The sequence below is a fragment of the Manis pentadactyla genome, chromosome 5, assembly GCF_030020395.1.
Source record: "Manis pentadactyla isolate mManPen7 chromosome 5, mManPen7.hap1, whole genome shotgun sequence".
Lineage (NCBI taxonomy): Eukaryota > Metazoa > Chordata > Mammalia > Pholidota > Manidae > Manis > Manis pentadactyla.
In genome coordinates this window covers 1413661-1432254 of record NC_080023.1, presented here as the reverse complement: position 1 = coordinate 1432254, position 18594 = coordinate 1413661, and the positions used below count along the sequence as shown (strand labels likewise).

Below are 18594 nucleotides of genomic sequence, written 5' to 3'. Positions count from 1 at the left end.
GTAGAGCGTTTTTGGGGTGAAAGGGTTATACCCAACTTTATTTCCACAGTGGCAGGTCAATCATTAAGTCTCACCCACTCAGAGCAAGTCTGTAGGCGGCAAGCCGGTCTCTGCCTCTGGGCCTCTCTGCACAGCCGTCCTCTGGGCCTCTGCTCTGCTTTCCTGCAGCCGTGTCACTGTGTCGCCCAGAGCACAATATACAGTCAATAACGACACATCGCCCACACATGTGCAGTGAGCTAGCCGACCAGGGCCAGGTGAGAATCCTGCCCACAGGCACCTTCACTTTATCCACACTCATTGAATCTACGGTGAACTTGCCTGGGGCTGAAACCCATTGGCAAGACAGTTGGCGAAGTCAGCAGGGTTCACTGGTGGCCAAGGGAAGGGAACAGGCTGCCTCGTGGGAGGGGTGTTTCAGCAGCCGCCCCTGCGGACAGGGAGACTCCCGAGTGTCTCCCAGTGGGCATGTGGTCCTGGGAAGGGGTGGAGGACTGGGGTCCATCCCAAAGAAAGAAAATTTGTTGCTGACTGAAATGGCGTCACTACAAAGTGCTGTGAAAATAGTAAAGGATGTCGTGCTGGCCGGAAAGGAAGCGGCCCGAGAAGCAGCAGCCCGAGAGCGCAGGCCGCCAGGTGCCGTGGGGTAAGAGAAAGACGTAGTGGAGCCGTGAGCCCCGGGCGGAGGAGCGGAGGTCTGAGGGACAGGTGGGGGTGGAGGCCCTGCCGGGTGCCGGAGGCATCGGCCCCTCCTGGGGGGGGACCCCACCTGGCTGAAAGCTGGTGGGAAGCCGGAAGGACTGCGCGACCGACCGTGGGTTCCTCCAGGAGAGGTGAGCCCCCTCCTCAGGCCGTGGAGCCCTCCATGCTCTGCTCCCGTCCTCAGGCTCAAGCACAAAGGGAAATGCGGTCTGCTTCTCGAAGGGAGAACCAAAAGGGCCCGTGAAGCTCGTGAGGGCCCAGAGGTGGGTTGGTTTGAAAAGGCAGGAGCCGACAGAGAGAAACTGGATGCCTGGAGCTGTGGCAACGACTGAGACCGGAGCAGCGGTTCCGGCGGCTGAGGACGGAGCAGAGGCAGGGACAAAGCAGGAGGACCGGCCTGTGTGTCTGCAGGACTTCCCGCTGAGAGGCTGGAGACGGGGGGTGTTGTGAGGCCCACCCGTGGTCCTTTGGTTGACTCACTTGAGTGGAACTGGTTTGAATGTGTGCCAGGGTGTCCACTTGGTGGCAATTGATCTCCTCAGGCTTGAGGGTTATTATTATTTGTTGTAATTTTTGTTATTTGTATATTGTCATAACCTCTGTTGTTATTATGGAATTTGGTTACAGCGCTCCAGCTTTCTTGCACAGGGACCATTGCAGAGGATTGAGGGCACACAGACTGAGAGGAGAGAATCCCAGAGGGGTGGAGTGTGGATAAAATGGAGGTTCCTGTCCCCAGGATTCTCACCTGGCCCTGGTCGGCTAGCTCACTACACACCTGTGGGCAATATGTTGCTGCTGACTCTATATAAAGAGCTCCGCCCAGTGCTCTGGGTGACACGGTGGCACGGCTGCAAGGCTGCAGGAGAGCAGAGCAGAGGCTGGAGTGGTGGCAGCACTGAGGACAGAGACCCAGAGGACAGCTGTGCAGGACGGCTGTGCGAGCTGAGACCCAGAGGCAGAGACTGGCTTGCTGCGTGCAGACTTGCTCCGAGTGCATGGGATTCTAGTGACTGACCTGCCACCTGGAAATAGGATTATTCCCAACTTTTGCACCCTAAGAATGTTTTACTGTCGTTTTCTTTGGTCACACTGAATCCATAGTGAACTTGCCTGGGGCTGAAACCCATTGGCTAGACACCCACCCCTGAACTTGCAGATTCTCACCGAGCTGCCAGCAGACCGGTGCCAGGAGCCGCACAGCCAGTAGCCGACAGCCCCCCTTCCCAGCCCAGGCAGGGTGCCCAAGCTGACCACATGCAGCTGGGATCACAGTTGGTGCAGGCTGGAGTCCAAGGGCACCTTAATGCCCCCAGCAGACCCTGAGGGATGCTTAGACATGCCTCTCTGTGCTAGAGAGAACCCTTCCGTGTCCTGCTTGAACCCCTGTGCTGATGGGGAGCCCACTTCTCCCCGCAGTGAGCTCTCCCGTCTCTGGAGAACTCAGCCTCACGCTGAGGCACACACACCCCCTCCTTGCAGCTCCTGTCGCCTGTAGTTGGGAGGTGATGGGGCGGCTGCGGCTCCACGGTGATGATGAGGACAGATGCTGTGTGTCATTGGCGTAGTCCTACTCCTCTCTGAGCCTTGGTTTCCTCACACAAAGCTAGTGGCCAACCCACACTTGGGTCAACATTTGCTCCTTGGACGATGCTGATGCCGAGAAGGGTGTCTCCAGGGATGGTGGAGACAGCACAGGCAGGAGGTGGGGCTGTGTGCCCCTGGGGGGGCTGCTTTGCCTCTCTGTTTGGGGAGGTGCATGGAGGAGTCTTCAGGGAACTAGCAAGGGATGTGATTCCATTCCCGGCCCTAGGAGCTCCTCCTGGAGGGGCCATTTGTCCCTCCAGGCCCACTTAGCTTAGTTCCACACTTGCCCCATAGTGGTTGATGAAGCCTGCACACAGTAGGTGCACAGTGAACCTGCGTGGGAAGGGGGACTGAATGGACCCAGTGTAGACCCAGGTACCTCCTTCTAAAACCAGGGCAGTGGGACTTCTGGGCTGTGTGCCCACTTGGTGCCCAGGGCTGAGTGCACATGACCATTTCTGCTGGAAGACTGGGGGTGGGGGGCTGTGGCCCAGGCCTGGCCTCCAAAGGAGCAGAGCCAGCCGAGCCCTGGTCCCCACCCGCGTGCTCCTGGTCTTGGCTGCACACAAGGGCGTCAGCTCTGGGCCCGACCCATGTTCTCTCTTCATTCTCAGAACCTTGCGGTAGGGTTTGTTTGTTTTTGCAGATGAAGAAGAGACTGAGGGTCTGAGAAGTAAGGAATTTGACCAGAGTGACTCAAGCCCTGGTTCAGTGTTCTGTAGCCTGCGGTTGTTGGCCCTCTTCCACAGCAATAAGAACCATTCAAGGGGACAGGCCACTCTCAGCCCTGGCTCGGCGTGCATCTGCGTCCTCTGCTTCTCAAATCCTCTCTGCATCCCCCCATACGGCGGTTAGCAACTTTGTTTAGGTTGTGACCAACCTGGGGCTCAGAGAAATGAGTTCAGCCCAAAGCCCACAGCCTCTAAGCAGGACCTCCCCTGACCTCCAGGTCTGCTGCCAGAGGGCTGGGGGGTCCCAGCAGGGGAGGGGATGACCTTGTGGAAGGTCAGGGAAGGCATGGGTTCCCAGGCCCCTGCCCTCGGAGGCAGGTGCCCCCTCGGAGTGGCTGCAGGCATGGCCCGGGTGCTGCCCAGCAGGTCAGTGACCTCAGAGGCTTGTGTCCTCGGGTCACTGTGCCAGGCCTTGGGTCGGCTCTTCACGTGCGGCCTCCTCCTGGCTTCCCGGCCCCCGGCCCACAGAGAGGGCGGTGAGGGCTCAAGGTTAGAAGTGTGCAGCTTGGCTGGGATCTGCTCCTTGAACCCTGATTCCCCGCCCACGGCCCCCGTTCTGGGCGGCTCTCTGCTGCCCCCTGGCAGAGAGGCCTGGGGCAGGGTCTGCAGGCCGCCTCCACCGGGCTTCCCGGAGCAGAGGAAGCAAGGGAGGAAGGCGCTCCCCTGCCTCCCACCCAGGGCCTTCCGGGCTCTCCTGGCCACAGAAGCCAGGCTCTGCCACTGAGGCCGTCCCCCAGGCCTTGGTTTCCCTTCTGTGAAATGTGGGCCTTGGGAAGGGGGACCAGAAGTGACTGCTTTGTGGGTGCAGGAGGACTTGGGGGAGATGAAGTGTTTTTGAGCTACACAGAGGTGACGGTTGCAGGACGCTGCTCAATACGCAAAACCACTGAATTGTTCTCTTTAAGTGGTGAGTTTTATGTTGTGTGAATTTCACCTCATCAACAAAACAAATTAAAGAAAAAGGCCTTTTAGTGCCATGTAGGTGAGAACCACTGGGTTCCTCTGAGCCTCAGTTTCTCTGCCTGTAAATCAAGGAGATGATTTCCGCCATGCCTGGGATCCTGGCCCCTGGCTGCTGGGACGGGTGGGTTGGGGGCTTGCTGTCCTTGTGGGGCTGGTGGCCCTGCCACCATGTGTCCTGTCGGGCTGACAAGGGGCAGCAGGTGGGGCTGGCCGGGCTGGGCCAGAGGACATTCAGCGGGGGAGCCCTTGGGCCACCCTCCCTGCTCTCCATCAACTCAGGACACAGACGAGGGGTGCAGAGGTACAGAACAACGCTGTGCCAACACCTTCCAGGAACCCCCTTGGGTCCTAACGGGGGCACATCCCTCGAGGCAGCTGGTAGGTGGTCAGTGGTTACCACGTTGGGCTATGAAGCTCTGCCCCTCCTGTCTGCTGTGTGATTGTAGGCAAAGCACCTAACCTCTCTGTGCCTCCTACAGTTTTAAAAATTGTAAATAGAGACTACAACAGTCCCACCCCTGAGACTGGTTGGAGGGTGAAAGGTGCTCACACACAGTGAGGGTCCAGAGAAGGAAAAGGGGGTCTAGGGAATCCCACAACTGCCTCCCACTTTGACAGGCAACTGGGGCTTGAGTGACAGCAGGGGCACCTGGCCTGGGTCTGCCGGACTCACGGTCCTCCCAGCTCGTACCCGAGGCCCAGTGCAGCAGCAGAGGGCTGCGGGCATGAGGCCTGGTCCCTGGGCACTCCCCAGGAGGTGGACCAGCGAAGGGGGCTTGCAGACATCAGGAGGTTACTGCAAAAAGTGTTTATTGCTGCGTGACCCCCACTGTGTGCCTCCATTTCCCAGACAGTGAGCCGCCCGGAGACACCAGGACAGACGGGGAGCCCACTCCCATGAGGACAGGGACTCAGGGCGGGTGGCCAGGGGCCAGCCAGGGTGCCCGCCCACAGCACCGCTCGGGAATCAGGGTGGCCCTGCGTATGTTGAGCTCGGTGGCAAAGGTCCTGGCCTTTTGGTAGAAGAAGAGGGACTTCTCGCGGTCCAGGAGGAAGTTGTGGTAGATGGTGGCCAGGCGTGTGTAGATTTTCATCTGGGCCTTCTTGTTGCCCAGGTCCACGGCCGCCGCCAGTGCCAGTTGGTAGTACCCAGCCGCGTCAAACGGGTCCTGAAGGCGAGACCAGCGTTTAATCTGGACTGAGCATTAATGAGAATCTGGGAGAGGGGGGTGCTCCTCCCCGCGGCCATGCAGTCACCTCTGTCCACAGCACTTTACCCTGCAGGCTGCGGCCTGTGACAGGTGGGAGGCCACTGTGCCCAACGGCAGGGCACCAGGCTGCTCGCTCTGCCTGGGTCAAGGCTCCTGCACCTGGCACCTCTGGACTCAGCTCATGTGTGGGGGCCCTCTGGGGTCTGTGTGGGCCTGGCCTGGCATTTTGGCCAGCCCCCGGCCCTGCCTGCACGCCGGGCCCCTTCCCTCCCTGGAGCCAGGGCCTCACACCTCCTGGCCTTCTCCCAGTCTCCCCCCAACCCCGGGGCATCTGTGCTTCCCCTGGGGCCGAGGAAGGGTCTGATCGCTGCTCTGAGACCCCGTGCAGGGCCCACCTTCGCCAGGGCCACCCTGGCACACCAGCGTCCAGCCCTGCATCCATGCTGACACCAGCACGTCCGGGCCCCTCCGGGCAGCCCCGGCACAGAGCACCTCCTAGGAACCTCTCTCGGGCCTTCCCTGCAGCGTTAGGGTGGGACGCCCCCAGACGCCCGCTCCCTCTGAGGATGCAGCTTGGCTCAAACCCCAAGTCCGCGGCTCAGTCCGCGCCCGGCCAGTCTGCCCCCACCACTCTGGCTTCCCCCCGCCGCTCCTGAGGACGCCTCCTCCACGCGGAGGCTCCTGAGGGACCGCTCTGCACCCGGGCCTGGCCCTCCCTCCCCTGCCCATGACAGCCCCCGGGACAGAGGACAGAGTCCTGATTCACCAGCCCAGGCTCCTCACCGCGTTCTCACAGCCTCCCAGACGGGGGAAAAAGCAGAAACGTGTGGCAAGCAGCTCAGCAAACATTCCCCGCCCCCACCAGGGCTGGACCCTGTGTGGCCTGGGAGCTATGGCTTGTTCTGGACACAACATGGGCCACACTGGTGGCAGAGGAAAGCTCAGCAGCGTATGGGAACCCCAGGCAACACCAGACACAGCCCCAGGTGGGATAGGAGGGCTTCCTGGAGGAGGTGACATCCCAACTAAACAGAAAGACCTGACCAAAGTGGACAGTTGGCAGGGATATATTCACATGCTCGTGAGCACATGTGCATGGAGCATCTAGTGGGCGGCAGGCCCAGGATTCACACCCAGATCCATTCTATTCCAAGGCTCGTTCTTTTGGTTCTATACCCACGCCCAGGTTAAAGATGACCCTGTTTTCAGAGACCATTAGCCAAGATCCCTGCTGTCCCCCACCTGCAGGACAATGCTCTCAGGCACAGTCAGAGCCCTCTTTCTCCTGCCCATCCCTGTCCTGTGCAGGGCAGCCCCTGGTCACAGGCAGGGCAGGAAGGAACCTCTCTCTCTCCTGGGCAGGTGGAGGAAGATGTAAAGTCAGCCGGCGGCTCCTGGTGGAACGCAAGGGCTCGTCTGTAAAGTCGGGCCTGGTGTTGAGAGAGGTCATGCGAGGCTGCGGGCAGTAGGGCGGCCTGGGAAGAGCCTTTGGAAGGAGGCAGAGGTGCTCTCTGAACCTGAGGTCAGCCGCCCAGGCCCAGGGACCTTGGCCTCTCAGCTGCAGCCCAGCCCTTTCCTTCCTGCCCCATGTGACTGGGGACAGAGAAGGCCCCCGTCCCTGGGGCCCCTTCCCAGGGTCAGAGGTGAGTGTGTGTTCTGCCTGGAAGGAGATCGGGCACCTCCAGGCCGGGAGCTGCCCTTGGGCTGGCTTCTATTCCCCATCTCAGGTGGGTCTGTTTGCTTCCCCAGCCTGCTTGCCCTTCCTGGGTGGAGCTGCGTGGCCATCAATCACATGGAACACATGGGGTGGGGTGAGCTCCATGTGCCCCCATCGTCAGACCACCCAAAGGTCAGGGTGCGTGTCACAGACAGCAGAGGGCTCTGGGTATGCACAGCTCAGGTGAGGCCGGCCTCACCCCTGCTCCACCACCAGGCCCCACTGCCCTGCACACGGAGGTGGGCCTGGCCCAGAGCCCAGCCCGGGAGGATGGGCACAGACACCGGAGCTCGCCGGGTCTCAGGGCCAGAGGGTCATGCGTCCCAGGGTCCCAGGCACCGGAGCCCTGCCTCACGGCTCCTGATCCTACACCAATGAGCTGACCGTGCCGAGCTGTATTTCTCCTTGTCCTGTGGGGGCCCTGCTCCTCCAAAACAGCAAATGCATGCCAAGAAACAACCACACAGAGCCTGGATCTCACACAGCCTGGGTCCCACAGAGCCTGGATCTCACTGAGTCTGTGGCACGCAGACTAGACCGCAGTGAGGCTCAGTTACAGTGTTCAGTGCTGCCGGTGGGCTCCCCAGAACCGCCTCATCTGACACAGCAGGAGGCCACAGTGACCAACTATGGCCACCAGGTGTCGCCAGTGCACAGCCAGCACCGCCCCAGGCAGGGTGTTGCTGGGTACTGACTGGGTGGGGGTCTCCCAGGGCTGCCCCAGCTCCTAGATGACATTTGGTGGGGGGACAGGAGCGACGGGGAGAACTCGGCCCCTGGGCCGCAGTGCCCTCCCACAGCCAACACAGCAGGCACGGTGCAGGGGCAGAGCTAAGCCCCGGCCGGGCCCGGGGGCGTCTGCCCATGGGGGGAGCGGTGGAGATGTCTCCAGGTCCTCATCTGTGTCCACTGCGGGGCTCAGAGATAGATGGGAAAGTCCCAGCTCGAGGCCCTCCACTCCGACAGGGACTCAGCCAGGCTTCCGGGAGTTGTGTCCCCACTACACAGCCCGGGGTTAAGTCACACCCCGTCCCCAAGCTCACCCTCCCTCTCTGAAGCAGGATGATAACAGTACCTGCCCCACCCAGCTGACGTGAGGATTCAACATTTCTCGGAATTCCAGGAAGGAAGAGTCTGCACAGACTGGCAGGCTTCCTGGAGGAGGTGCCAGTATTTGGGTTGCTCCTTGCAGTGTGGGTCTCTGGAGATAATAGTGACGCCCCTCTCCTTCTCATGCCCCTCAGAATGTCCTTGTCACCTCTCCACTTTTTTGGTGGCTAACCCCTGCTTGACTATAAAGACTCAGCTTTGTAGCCACCTCCTCCAGGCAGCCCCCTGATTACACTCCCTTCTGTCTGTCCTTTACCCAGTGGTTGCTCTCACCTGTTCGCATGTCAGCCGCCCCCACCCACCTTCAGGTCGTAGAAGATGATGTCTCCAAGCACCACGTACACCTTCACGTAATACAGGGTCTCCTCGTCGAACTCCAGCGGCGCGTTGCAGAGAGACAGAGCCTTGAGGTAGAAGTGCTCAGCCAGCTCGCTGTGGCCCAGCCGGTGGTGCAGGGCAGCCAGCCGGTGGCAGGCCACTCGCTCGTTCAGCTGGTCCCCTGGGCACACGGGGAGGGAGCACGTGCGAGGGCATGGCTGCGGGGGTCACGGGGGTGGGGGGCGCCCAGGCCGACACCGTTCCAGAGCTCCAGCCAGTCCCTTCCCATCCCAAGACTCACTTTTCCTGCCTGTAAAGCGGGCCTAATAATGCCTGCTCTTTGTGCCCCTCAGGGATGTGGGGAAGTCCATGCCCATGTGGGCATGTGGCCACCTGGACGGGGGCGTTTGGCTGCTGCTTCTGAGCGGGGGCCCCAGAGCTCATCCAGTCTGTGTGCTTGCAGGCACCAGGCTCTGGGCAGCCTGCAGACATGACGTGTGACCCTCCCTGGTGTATCTTCAGCTGCACCCCATCCTGGGGGAGCTTCCCGACTGGGCTGCCTCCAGGACCCCCCCTTCCAGGATGCATGCTGTGGGGCCCACATGCACACTCTGCTGTGCACCCACTGTGTGCCTGTGCAACAGGAGGTGCTACACACAGTGGGCCCAGCCCTGGGGGACAGGCTTCCAGAAGGGGGCTGGGATTTCATCAGCCAGAGAACACTGGAGGCTGGCCGCATGCGGGGAAGGACAAGGGGAACGACACTGCAGGAAGGCATGGGTGGGCCGCCTGGCATGTTCAGGGACTGGTGAGAAGCCTGGAGTGTCCAGAATGCAGGGCACACTGGCTGGCCCTTGTGGTCAGCAAGGGAAAGAGGCAGAGGAAGCCATGGATTGGGCAAAGGCAGTCCAGCTGCGCAGTGAGTGGGGCACCCCCTGAGCTCCCAAGCCGTCCCCGGGGCAGGGCCTGGGCACATCTGCTGTGCTCATCTCGCCTGCCTGCTCAGGAGGGGGTGGCCTGCAGGGCAGAGGAGCCCACAGGTCTCCTGAGGTCGGAGACCCTTGTGGGGCCAGGGGCATGGGGCTTACCCAGGGCGATGCTGAGTGCCAAGGCCATGTGGCCGAACTCCAGGCCCTCCTGGGGTACCTCCAGCTCCGCCAGCAGTACCACCAGCTTGTTGCACAACCGAAGCTCAGCCTCCCGGTTCCCTGTTGTCTCGGCCAGGGGCAGCGCCCGATCCTGCTCACACAGGTGATGGGTCAGACCTTCTCCTGCAGAGGCAGGCCCAGGCCCAGGCCCCTCCGGGAGCCCCGGATGTGTCCTGGGAGCTTCCCACGGCCCCTGCCATCCCACTACCTTTATTCGGTTCTGCCCACTTAAAGGAAAGTCATCTCAGAGAAGTCCTGGTGCCCCAGGCCCACTGGGCCATGAGGAAGTTGGGGTGGGACCCATCTGTCCACACTGAGTAACCTCAGACCAGCTCCCCCACTCCTGGGCCCTGAGGGCCTGAGCGGGAGGGTCCAGCACCCCTCTGTGCTGTGAAATGCCGTGCTCATCCGACCCTAGGGCTGGGCTGCAGGCAGGGAGCCGGGCTGACAGGGTGGGGGAAGCAGCCCTCCGGGAGGCACGCAGGCCTGGGCCCTGCCCTGGTCCTCCTGCTACACACTGTGTGCCCTCGGACACACCTCTGAGCCTCACTTCCTTCACCTAAAAAACGGCGACAGGACTTGAACCCCAGTGCTGAGACTGGCTGTAGGTCTGAAGCTGCCTCTCTCCCCAAATGGCTCTTGGTTCCCCTGCCCCTGCCAGGCCGGATCATCCCAGGAAAGCCACCAGGAAACCAAGCATGTGCATGGGCAGTCCTGCCTCCAGGAGGGAGGCCTCTGCCGCCCCACACCCGTGTCTCCCCCATGCAGGGCCCCCCACCCAAGGCCCACCCACATCGACCCTGCAACCCACTCACCCGGTAGAAGGACACGGCTTTCTCCCGCTCCCAGGTCCCGTTGAAGAAGATGTCTCCTGCGGCTTCAAACAGCTCCAGCCCCAGGTTGGGGTCCCCTGTGTACAGGGCCGCGTTCTGTGCCACCTGTGGGGAAGCAGAAGCCCTCCTGAGGCTCCCAGAGCCCCGGCAGGGGGCGGGGTCGTGCTCCCCAGCTGGCTTCCCCGGGCTCGAGTCCTTAGCTGGCACACGTCTGCCTGCCGCCCCCACCAGAGGACCCAGGCTTCTCCGTGCACCCGTGCTGGCTCACGGGAGGTGCTCAGCAGACACCAGCTGGGGGAATGGCTGAGTGGACTAGCTCTGCCCACATCCCAGCCACAGCTGCTGCTTGGCACTCTCCCGTGCACCCCTGGGCCTTTGCACCTGTGACTCCTGCTGCCGGGAACACCCTCCTCTCCAGGTGGCACTCGCTCCCAGTCAGCCTGCAACTCACACCAGCCTCTGGGACCCCAGGCAGAGGGAAGCTCCCCGCCTGGCTCCTCTGCTCAGTCAAATGCCCGCAGCAGCCCGTGGCCCCGAGTCTGGGCCGTTTATTGATGTGCCTGTCCCCATCTCAGCCATAAGCTCCTTAGCCTCTGGCCCAGGGAGGTGCACAGCAGGTGCTCAAAAATGAGAAAACTCACAAGACTCGTGAGCCTCTCAATTTGTTCCAAATTACGTCATATTTAGGAAAACATCTAAAAATGGAGCTTCTGTGATAAATGCATCTTTTAAGGAGATGCTGCTGATGCAAGTTCTTCTGGGTGTCAAATGAGCGGGCACATTATTTGCACAGTTATTGAACGTTTGCTGTGCACCTGCATGGGGGTGGGCATGGTGAGGGGCACAGGTCTCTGGCCTCGAGGAGCTCAGCTTGCCATGGGCAGTGGGGCCCCAGGGCCTGGGGCAGGAGGTGGCACGGGCCCCTGGCAGGCAGCAGAGGCTCCACATGCTTTGGGAGCGGGGCTGCGGGGGCAGGGGTGCCCGGGCCCGACACCCGCACCTGGAGGTACACGTCCACCAGCTCGTTCTCCCGGAGGATGTAGTAGATCTTGCCCGCCTGCAGCCATGCGGACGCCTCCTTCTCCTTCCTCTGGAGGTCGATGAAGATCCCCAGGCTGCGCTTGGTGTACTCGAGCGCAGATCTGTAGGCCCTGAAATCAGACAGGGACGCTCAGGACAAGCCCTGCCGTGTGGCTCCTCCCGGTGACGGTCCGGGGACAAAGGGCCTGGGAGCCGGGGGTCAGAGCAGACCCGGCGCTCTCCTGACTGGTGGGGGGGCCAGATGGAGACACTACCGGTAGACGGGAAGGAAGGGGACTCTGGGGGAAACAGGAGAAGCGCGCTACTCCGTCTCCCCGCCTCCCCGCCTCCCCGATGCAGGCACACACCTCCGCAGACACCACAGGGATCATTAGTACCGGGCAGATATTTGAAGATTGTTTAGGCCGGTAGTTCCCGGGCTCCACTGTGCATCAGAGCCACCCAGAGGTCACTTTGTTAAGATACAAGTCCTGGGGCCTTGCTCCGGGTGTTCTGACTCAGCAGATCTGGGGTGGGGCCTGAGAATGCGCATTTCCAACAAGCTTCCACCCATGATGTGGATCCTGGGACCCCACTTTGAAACCAAGGCCCGAGGCTGAGGGGTGGAGGCCCAGACTAGCCTGTGTCCCACGCCCTGTGGGAGCCAGCTCCGTCCCTGCCCACCAGGGAGGCCCCACCCAGAGAGCGCGCCACTGGTGACCACCGTGTGCTGCGGGCTGCGTGGCCTGGCCGGCCGTCCTTACCCGGCCCGGTCAGGGGGCCCAGGGTGGGCTTTACATGGGACATGCCGCCCCGCCCTGCCCAGGGGAGGCGGGAGGGACAGTGCTCTGGGCACATGTGGCCGCTGTCCTCACATCTGAGGGGAGAGATGAGGACCAGGCCACCTGGCCCAGAGCTGGGCCAGTGGGCAAAGACTCAGGGCGGGCAAAGGTCAGCTCATAAAAGCTACCATAGCAAGAAGGATCCAGGATGCCTGCCGTGCCTCCCTGGGAAGGTGTGTCGGTGGGGCCTCGGGACACGTGCCCACGTGTCATGAGCACCGCTCAGGACAGCCCCCAGGCCTGCCAGCGCAGTTGATCTGACACTGGGGAATGAAGTGCTCCCCAAGGACAGGCTGCCCCGGGGCCGCGACCCGGCATCCCTGCGGCCCGCTCCCACCCCGCGGCGCCAGGCCTCACCGCTCAGTGCCCAGGGACAGGTAGAGACGGCTGATGGTCTCCAGGAGCTGCCCCTCCAGCACCTTGTCAGCCACCCTGCGGGCCAGCGAGAGCTGAAACTCGTGGTAGACGACACACTGGGCCTTGCTGGGCATGACAGTGCTGTAGAAGTGACACAGCCGCTGGACGGCACGCAGCTGGCCTGGAGGGGGGACAAACAGAAGACGAACCGATACTCCTCACAGTGATGTTCGCAGGGTCCTGAGGCCCTGCGGGAGGCCTGCCTCTTCTGTGCCTCTGTGAGCTGGGGTCATCTCAGACGGGGAAACTGAGCTAGGGGCCTGCTCAAGGTCACACAGCATGTCACAGATGCTCGAGATGGCACCAGCCATTTTTATAACCGGGGGCCCTGGCCAGGCTCTCCCACGGCCCGAGGCTGCCTGTTTCTGCTTTACAAACTCCTCTTGGCAGAGCTGATGAGGCTGGGAGCACTGGCATCCCCATGGTCCAGGTGGGTAGACTGAGCCAATGCTGAGCACCATGCCTGGAGCACACAGCCTGTGGTGGGGACGGGATTCAGCTCCTGCTCTGGGCATTTTGTAGCCAGTGCCCTTTCGCAAAGCCAGGATCCACCTGCTTCTCGTGAAAGCAGGGGGCTGAGAACAGCAGAGAGCTTCCCCGTGAGAAGTGGTCCAGAGCCCACAAGGGAGCAGAGGATCTCAACACCACCACGAACCAAAGAGGCCTGACAGACGTCTATGGAACAGGCCCCAGCCACCGCGGGACACGCGCTTGTCATGCGCATAGAGGGTTCTCCAGGGCAGAGCGTCAGCCAGGTCCCAGAGCAGTTCTCAGCAAGCGCAGGACTGACGTGATAGGAGGAACGTCCTCCAGCGACACTGGGCGCCATCCAGGCAAGAACAGAAGGACACCCAGCTTCCCACTGCCCACCCCCGGCCCCCACTCAGACTTCGTATCTTCTTGCATAGCCCCGCTCACTGACCCCAGGGCCTTTGTAGAAGCTGCTCCTTCTGCCAGCCCCCGATCCCGTGCTCCACTAGACTCTCCTCAAACCTCAGACCTCAGACTTCCTGAGCGATGAGTCAGGTCAGGAGCGGCCTGTCATGCTGAGTGCCCCCTTTTGTGGCTCTTGTGACCTGGGAGTCTGTTTCCCATGCTTGGTGGCATCCCGCAAGGGTCACAGGGGCCTGTCTGTGGTGAGCCACACACAGCCCGGTGAGCTCCCACGAGAGCTGTCCACGGCGTCTCAGAGACGCCTACAGACAGCTGCAGGTTTGCACCACTCAGCATGCATCGCGGTGGAAAAACAACCGCTTGCCTCTGAATTGCAAACCCCAGGTGTGCTCTGAAAAGAGATGGAAAGAAAACATGTTTTCTTTCCAGGAAGCAGGGTGCCCTGACTCAGACCCTCAGGCGGGGCGGGGCCGGGGCCGGGCTGGCACTTACTCTCCAGGTGGTCCGTCTGCACGGCGACCAGAAAGGCCCACTCGTAGTAGCACTTGCCCTGCCGGGCGAGGGCCCTGCGGGTGCACAGCAGCCCCAGCTGCAGGAGCACCTGGATGAAGTCCTGGCCGCACTCCTGGCTGGGCAGTCTCGAGAAGAGCTTCACAGCCTCCAGGAAGTAGTGCTGGGCCAGCCTGCGGGCACCCACCTGCAGGCACAGGGCCCCGAGGTTGGCCTGGACCACCGCCTCGTTCCGCAGCCGGCCTAGGCTCCTGGCGACGCACAGGGCGCGGTGGTAGCCCTCGGCCGCCGGGCGGATCCTGCCCATCCTCTTCAGGGCCACGGCCGCCATGTTGGCAATCACACCCTCCTGGTCCATGCTGGCCACTGCCATGTCCAGGACAGACTCCAGGATGTCCAGGGCCAGTGGGCTCTGTCCGTGAAGCACGTGCAACCAGGCCAGGGCCAGAAGGTGGTCCACGGCCAGGCAGCCTCCAGTCTCAGCATTGGCCTCCACCGCCCGCATCATGAAGGCGATGGCCCTGCCGTGCTGCCCATGGTGGTTGTACAGCCGGGCCAGGCTGGCACAGAGGGGTCCGTGCAGCGCCAGCCCTGTGCCTGAGGCCAGGGAGGCTAGCGCCTGCCTGAGGTGGTGCGCGATCTGGGAGGGGAGGCGGTGGACCCTTGGCGTGTTCTGCAGGACCAGGGCCACGCTCCTGAGCGAGCTGCGCAGGGAGCCCCGAGCCTGCCGCGAGCCCACCTGGACACAGCTCAGCGCCAGGTGCGGCAGGCACTTCCTGCTGTAGATGTCCGCCAGAAGCAGGTAGCCGTCTGCGGGCCACGAGGCCTCTGGGGACCCGAAGGCCCCCTGCAGAAGCAGCAGTCTCTCCAGGAAGGGCAGGGCCTCGTCGGCCTGCCTGAGGTGGATGTGGTGCCGGGCCAGCAGGAAGCAGGCCCGGGCCTCAGCCTGTGGGCTCCGGCTGCCGATTGCCCGCCGGAGAGCATGCTTCAGGAGCTCTGCCTCTGCCTCGGTGCTGCAGACGTGGCTGGGCGTCCCCAGGAGCAGGGCCGAGGCTTTGGGCACCACCTGGGCACACCTGTCCCTGTTCTTCTGCTTCAGGTGAACGGCTGCCAGGTTGGCATACACGGCTACCACTAGGAAGAGGTCACCGAAGCGGCCCCCGAGGGCACCCAGGGCTTCCTCAAAGTACACCCGGGCCTGGGACAGCTTGAGCTTCCGCACACACAGCCGCCCCAGCAGGAAGCAGAGCCTGGCAAGGGCCATGGGGAAGCCGGCCTTCTTGGCCACCGCCCGGGCCTGCGCCAGGTGCCCGGCTAGCTCCTCCTCATCCGTGAAGCCACAGAACACACCGCTCAGCCCCGGCAAAGAGATGTCGTACAGGCCTCGGAAGCAGGCCTTGTACCCAGGTGCATCCAGGAATAGCAGCAGGGAGCCCAGGGCCTCCGGGTCCACCCAGTCTTCTCTGGAGTCCAGGCAGAAGGAGGGCTCCTCTGTGTCTGGTGAGCTTGCAGCACTGGATGCCACGGGGAGACCCCAGGACATTGGCTCCTTGGCACAGCCCTGGCAGGACTTGCATTGTTCTAGAACTTTCTTCACCTTCTTCAGGGTCTCATGTGGCTCTGGGTTCAGGCAAGGCGGAGGCATTTCTGCAAGTCACCAAACCCCCAGAGGGATTAGAGTTTGATCTGAGTTCAGGCTGGGCAGGAACGTCCCTCCCTGAGCCTCTGTCCCTCTGTCATGGTGCTTTGCAGACACTGGCTGCACCGAGCGTCTGGCTCACGTGAAATACCCGGACCTGTTGCAGGGCACACAGGCAAGCGGGTAATTATGGCCACGGGGAGAAGACAGATCAGCGGGGCCAAGCTTTTTACCAAGTAGCCCTCCTTTTCTTGGCTTCCCACTGGGAAGCACGGTTTCAGGGACTCCACACTGTGGCTCGGTGATCACTCAGAGATTCCTTTTCCCTTCAGAAAGAACCAAGAGCCCCTCAATCGGGCACCGTCACACTCACTGCTACGACTGCGTACGTGCGACTCTGTCAGCATTTGGAGCTCTTGGGTCAGGAGGAGCAGGAATCTCCACTAATCATTACGAGCCGGTCAGTGCCACTGATCAGCCTGAGGGCGAAAGCCTCCTAGGGCATCAGCAAGGCCGGCCGCGGAGGGGAAGCTCCTGTTTGCGTCCACCTGCCGGGCTCTGGCACGGAGGCCGTTCTCCACAGGAAAGACTGGGAGGTGCCCAGACCCCCGAGTCTCCACCCTCACTCTGGCTGGCTTGCAAACCTGAGGCCCACGGTTTCTAAAGAGCAGACCAAAGGACAAGGTGCTGGAGAATCTGAGGCCATCCCTGCTGCCCGGAAACACCTGCCTGCAGGGATGCTGCCTTCGGACAGAGTCAGTACCCAGAGGGACGTCCAGCGTGAGGAGCGAACACGCTACATTTCCTGTTGGAAAAGCCCGGGCTTCAAGCGGAAGTCATTTGGAAGGAAAGAACCAGGCTCTAAAGACACCTCTGTTCCAAGCTCACTTGTAAATAACAGGCTCAAAACTGTCTATTAGTCTGTGAAGTCTAGGGAAAAAATGAAATGAATGTGGTTTAGTGGCAAATGTCTGACCTGACTATACATTAGGTGGGCTAGGAAAACGTCTTCTCTGAAGTGTGCTGCCCTGGCCTCGGGAAGAGCCGCGCTCCCAGCGGGCCCCGGGGGGCTTGCAGAGAGTGCGCGATCCTCCCCCGAGGCCAGCCTGCAGCTCTGCCTTTTTCTCGCCCTGCAGAGGCCTGGGACAGGGGGCCCTGGAGTGGCCCTGGGTCCCAGGGGCTTGGCCTCCTCCTCCACACCCCAAAGTGGCCTTTCTGCGTTTGCACTTGGGTCCATCCCATTGCCAGGGAATCTCAAAGGCTCCCCAGGCATGTGCACCTCAGGACCTCCCTGACGTCTGTCCTCTGTGGGGAGAGGAGATGGAGGTGCGGAGAGAGAAGGAGGGGGCCTCCCTGCAGCCCGTCAGGGAAGGAGAAGACCTCGAGGGGCTTCTCCAGCATAAGGCTCCCACATCAGCCCCCTACTTCCCATCCAAAGCAGAACATGGGTGAATTTCAGCTGCTCCAGGTTTGGTGAAAGGAACCCATGGTCAGGCATGGGCCTGAGGGACACGCCACCTTAGCTGGGGCCAGTGCAGGGTGGCTGGGGGCCCACTGCTGCCATGGAGGGGAGCTTCACCTTCTCCTCATCCAACCTCCTCTCCAGGGTGGACTCCCCACCCACCAGCTCCCCAACAGAGGAGTGACCGAGCCAGCACCCACCCTGCCCACTCGGCCCAGTGCCATCCCCGAGGCCCCGGAGCCAGAACCAGAGGAACCCCGTGCCCTGTGGAAAGAGCCTACCTTGTTCTTCCGGCTGCTTAAACTCAGCTTCTTCTAACCTGTCTGAAAATGGAGAGAAAAGATGCGTCACCCTCCGGCCAGTGCCCTCCGGGTCTAGGGCCCCCAGGACCCTCCTGACACCAGCACCCTTGAGGGCCTGGGGGGCTTGGAGGTCCTGCCACTCAGGTGCAGGGAAGCCATGTCCTCCAGGAGTGCTCCACCCAGGCCCCGTGCAGGACTCTGTCCTCCCACCTGAGGCCACTGGTTTCTGCGGCTACCACTCTGGAGACAGGGGACATGCTCCCCACAAGGGCCACCCCCTCACTTCACCGGCTCTCCTGGGGAGCAGGGCAGCAGATCTGGCTTGGCGTCCCGCCCCTCAGGCGTTCCTACGCTCCTCCTGCCAGGGCCAGGCCCTCTCCTAAGCCTCAGGCCCACCCCCTGAAAATGGGCTGACACTAAGGGTGCTGGGTTGCCATGGAAACCAGAGGAGGACAGAGATGTAACAAGATGTGTAAAGAAAAAAGCACTGTCGACCCTGGTACCACATCACCACCCCCAGGAGCCGTGAAGCATCCTGCAGAGAGAGTACCCCAAAAACATCCCCCCAAGTGAAGGGTCTCAATAGTCCTTCCTAGAAGGAGAGTAAATTGCACACCAGGCTGGTTAAAGCCTTGATCTGCTAAGGTCAAATTTAGGTTTGCCTGTTCAGGAAGGGAAACTGATTTGTGGGCTCTAGAAAGTTTAAATTCACTATGGGTGCAAAAGGTCCTCCATGCACATCAGCAAGCAGATGTGTGCGTGTATGTGTGTGTATGTGTGTGCGTACATATGTATGTGTGGGGATGTGTGTGTACATTCATGTGGGTGTGTATGTATATGTATGCATGTGCATATCCGTGTAACTGTGCCTTTGTATATGTGTGTACATGTGTGTGTGTGCACACATGTGTGTTTATGCATGTAGGGGGTATGGGTGTGCATTTATGTGTGAGTGTGCATATGCATGTATGTGCATGTACGTCTATATGTGTGGGAGGTGTGTACACACGTGTGTTCCCTAGGAATGGGCTGCAGAGTCACACCCCGTGACCCACTGCAGTTGCCCAGCAGGCTCGTCCAACACTGCTCTCTGCTGCAGTTCCCTTCCCCGCTGTGAGTCACAGACTCCCCTCATCCACGCTTTGTGCTGCGCGGAAGCCCTGCTGGAAATCCCTTGCCAAGGACAGG

General features: G+C 61.5%; 1 protein-coding gene across 6 annotated transcripts in view; it reads right to left on the bottom strand.

Annotated features, from left to right (window-relative positions):
- Positions 1–4776: 4776 nt before the first annotated feature.
- Positions 4777–18594, bottom strand: part of SH3TC1 (SH3 domain and tetratricopeptide repeats 1) — a 47356-nt gene continuing 33538 nt past the window's right edge. For 5 of the 6 annotated variants that reach the window (XM_036921321.2, XM_036921320.2, XM_036921319.2 and 2 more), the window contains 8 exons: positions 17386–17427; positions 13986–15650; positions 12540–12720; positions 11321–11471; positions 10303–10425; positions 9428–9578; positions 8324–8520; positions 4777–5152 (listed from right to left, as the gene is read on the bottom strand). In XM_036921321.2, the coding sequence (XP_036777216.2) occupies positions 4895–5152; positions 8324–8520; positions 9428–9578; positions 10303–10425; positions 11321–11471; positions 12540–12720; positions 13986–15650; positions 17386–17427 (2768 nt within the window). In that variant the 3' untranslated portion in view covers positions 4777–4894. Of the gene's footprint in view, positions 5153–8294; positions 8521–9427; positions 9579–10302; positions 10426–11320; positions 11472–12539; positions 12721–13985; positions 15651–17385; positions 17428–18594 lie in introns of all 6 variants that reach the window. The other variant, XM_036921326.2, reaches the window with a different exon arrangement.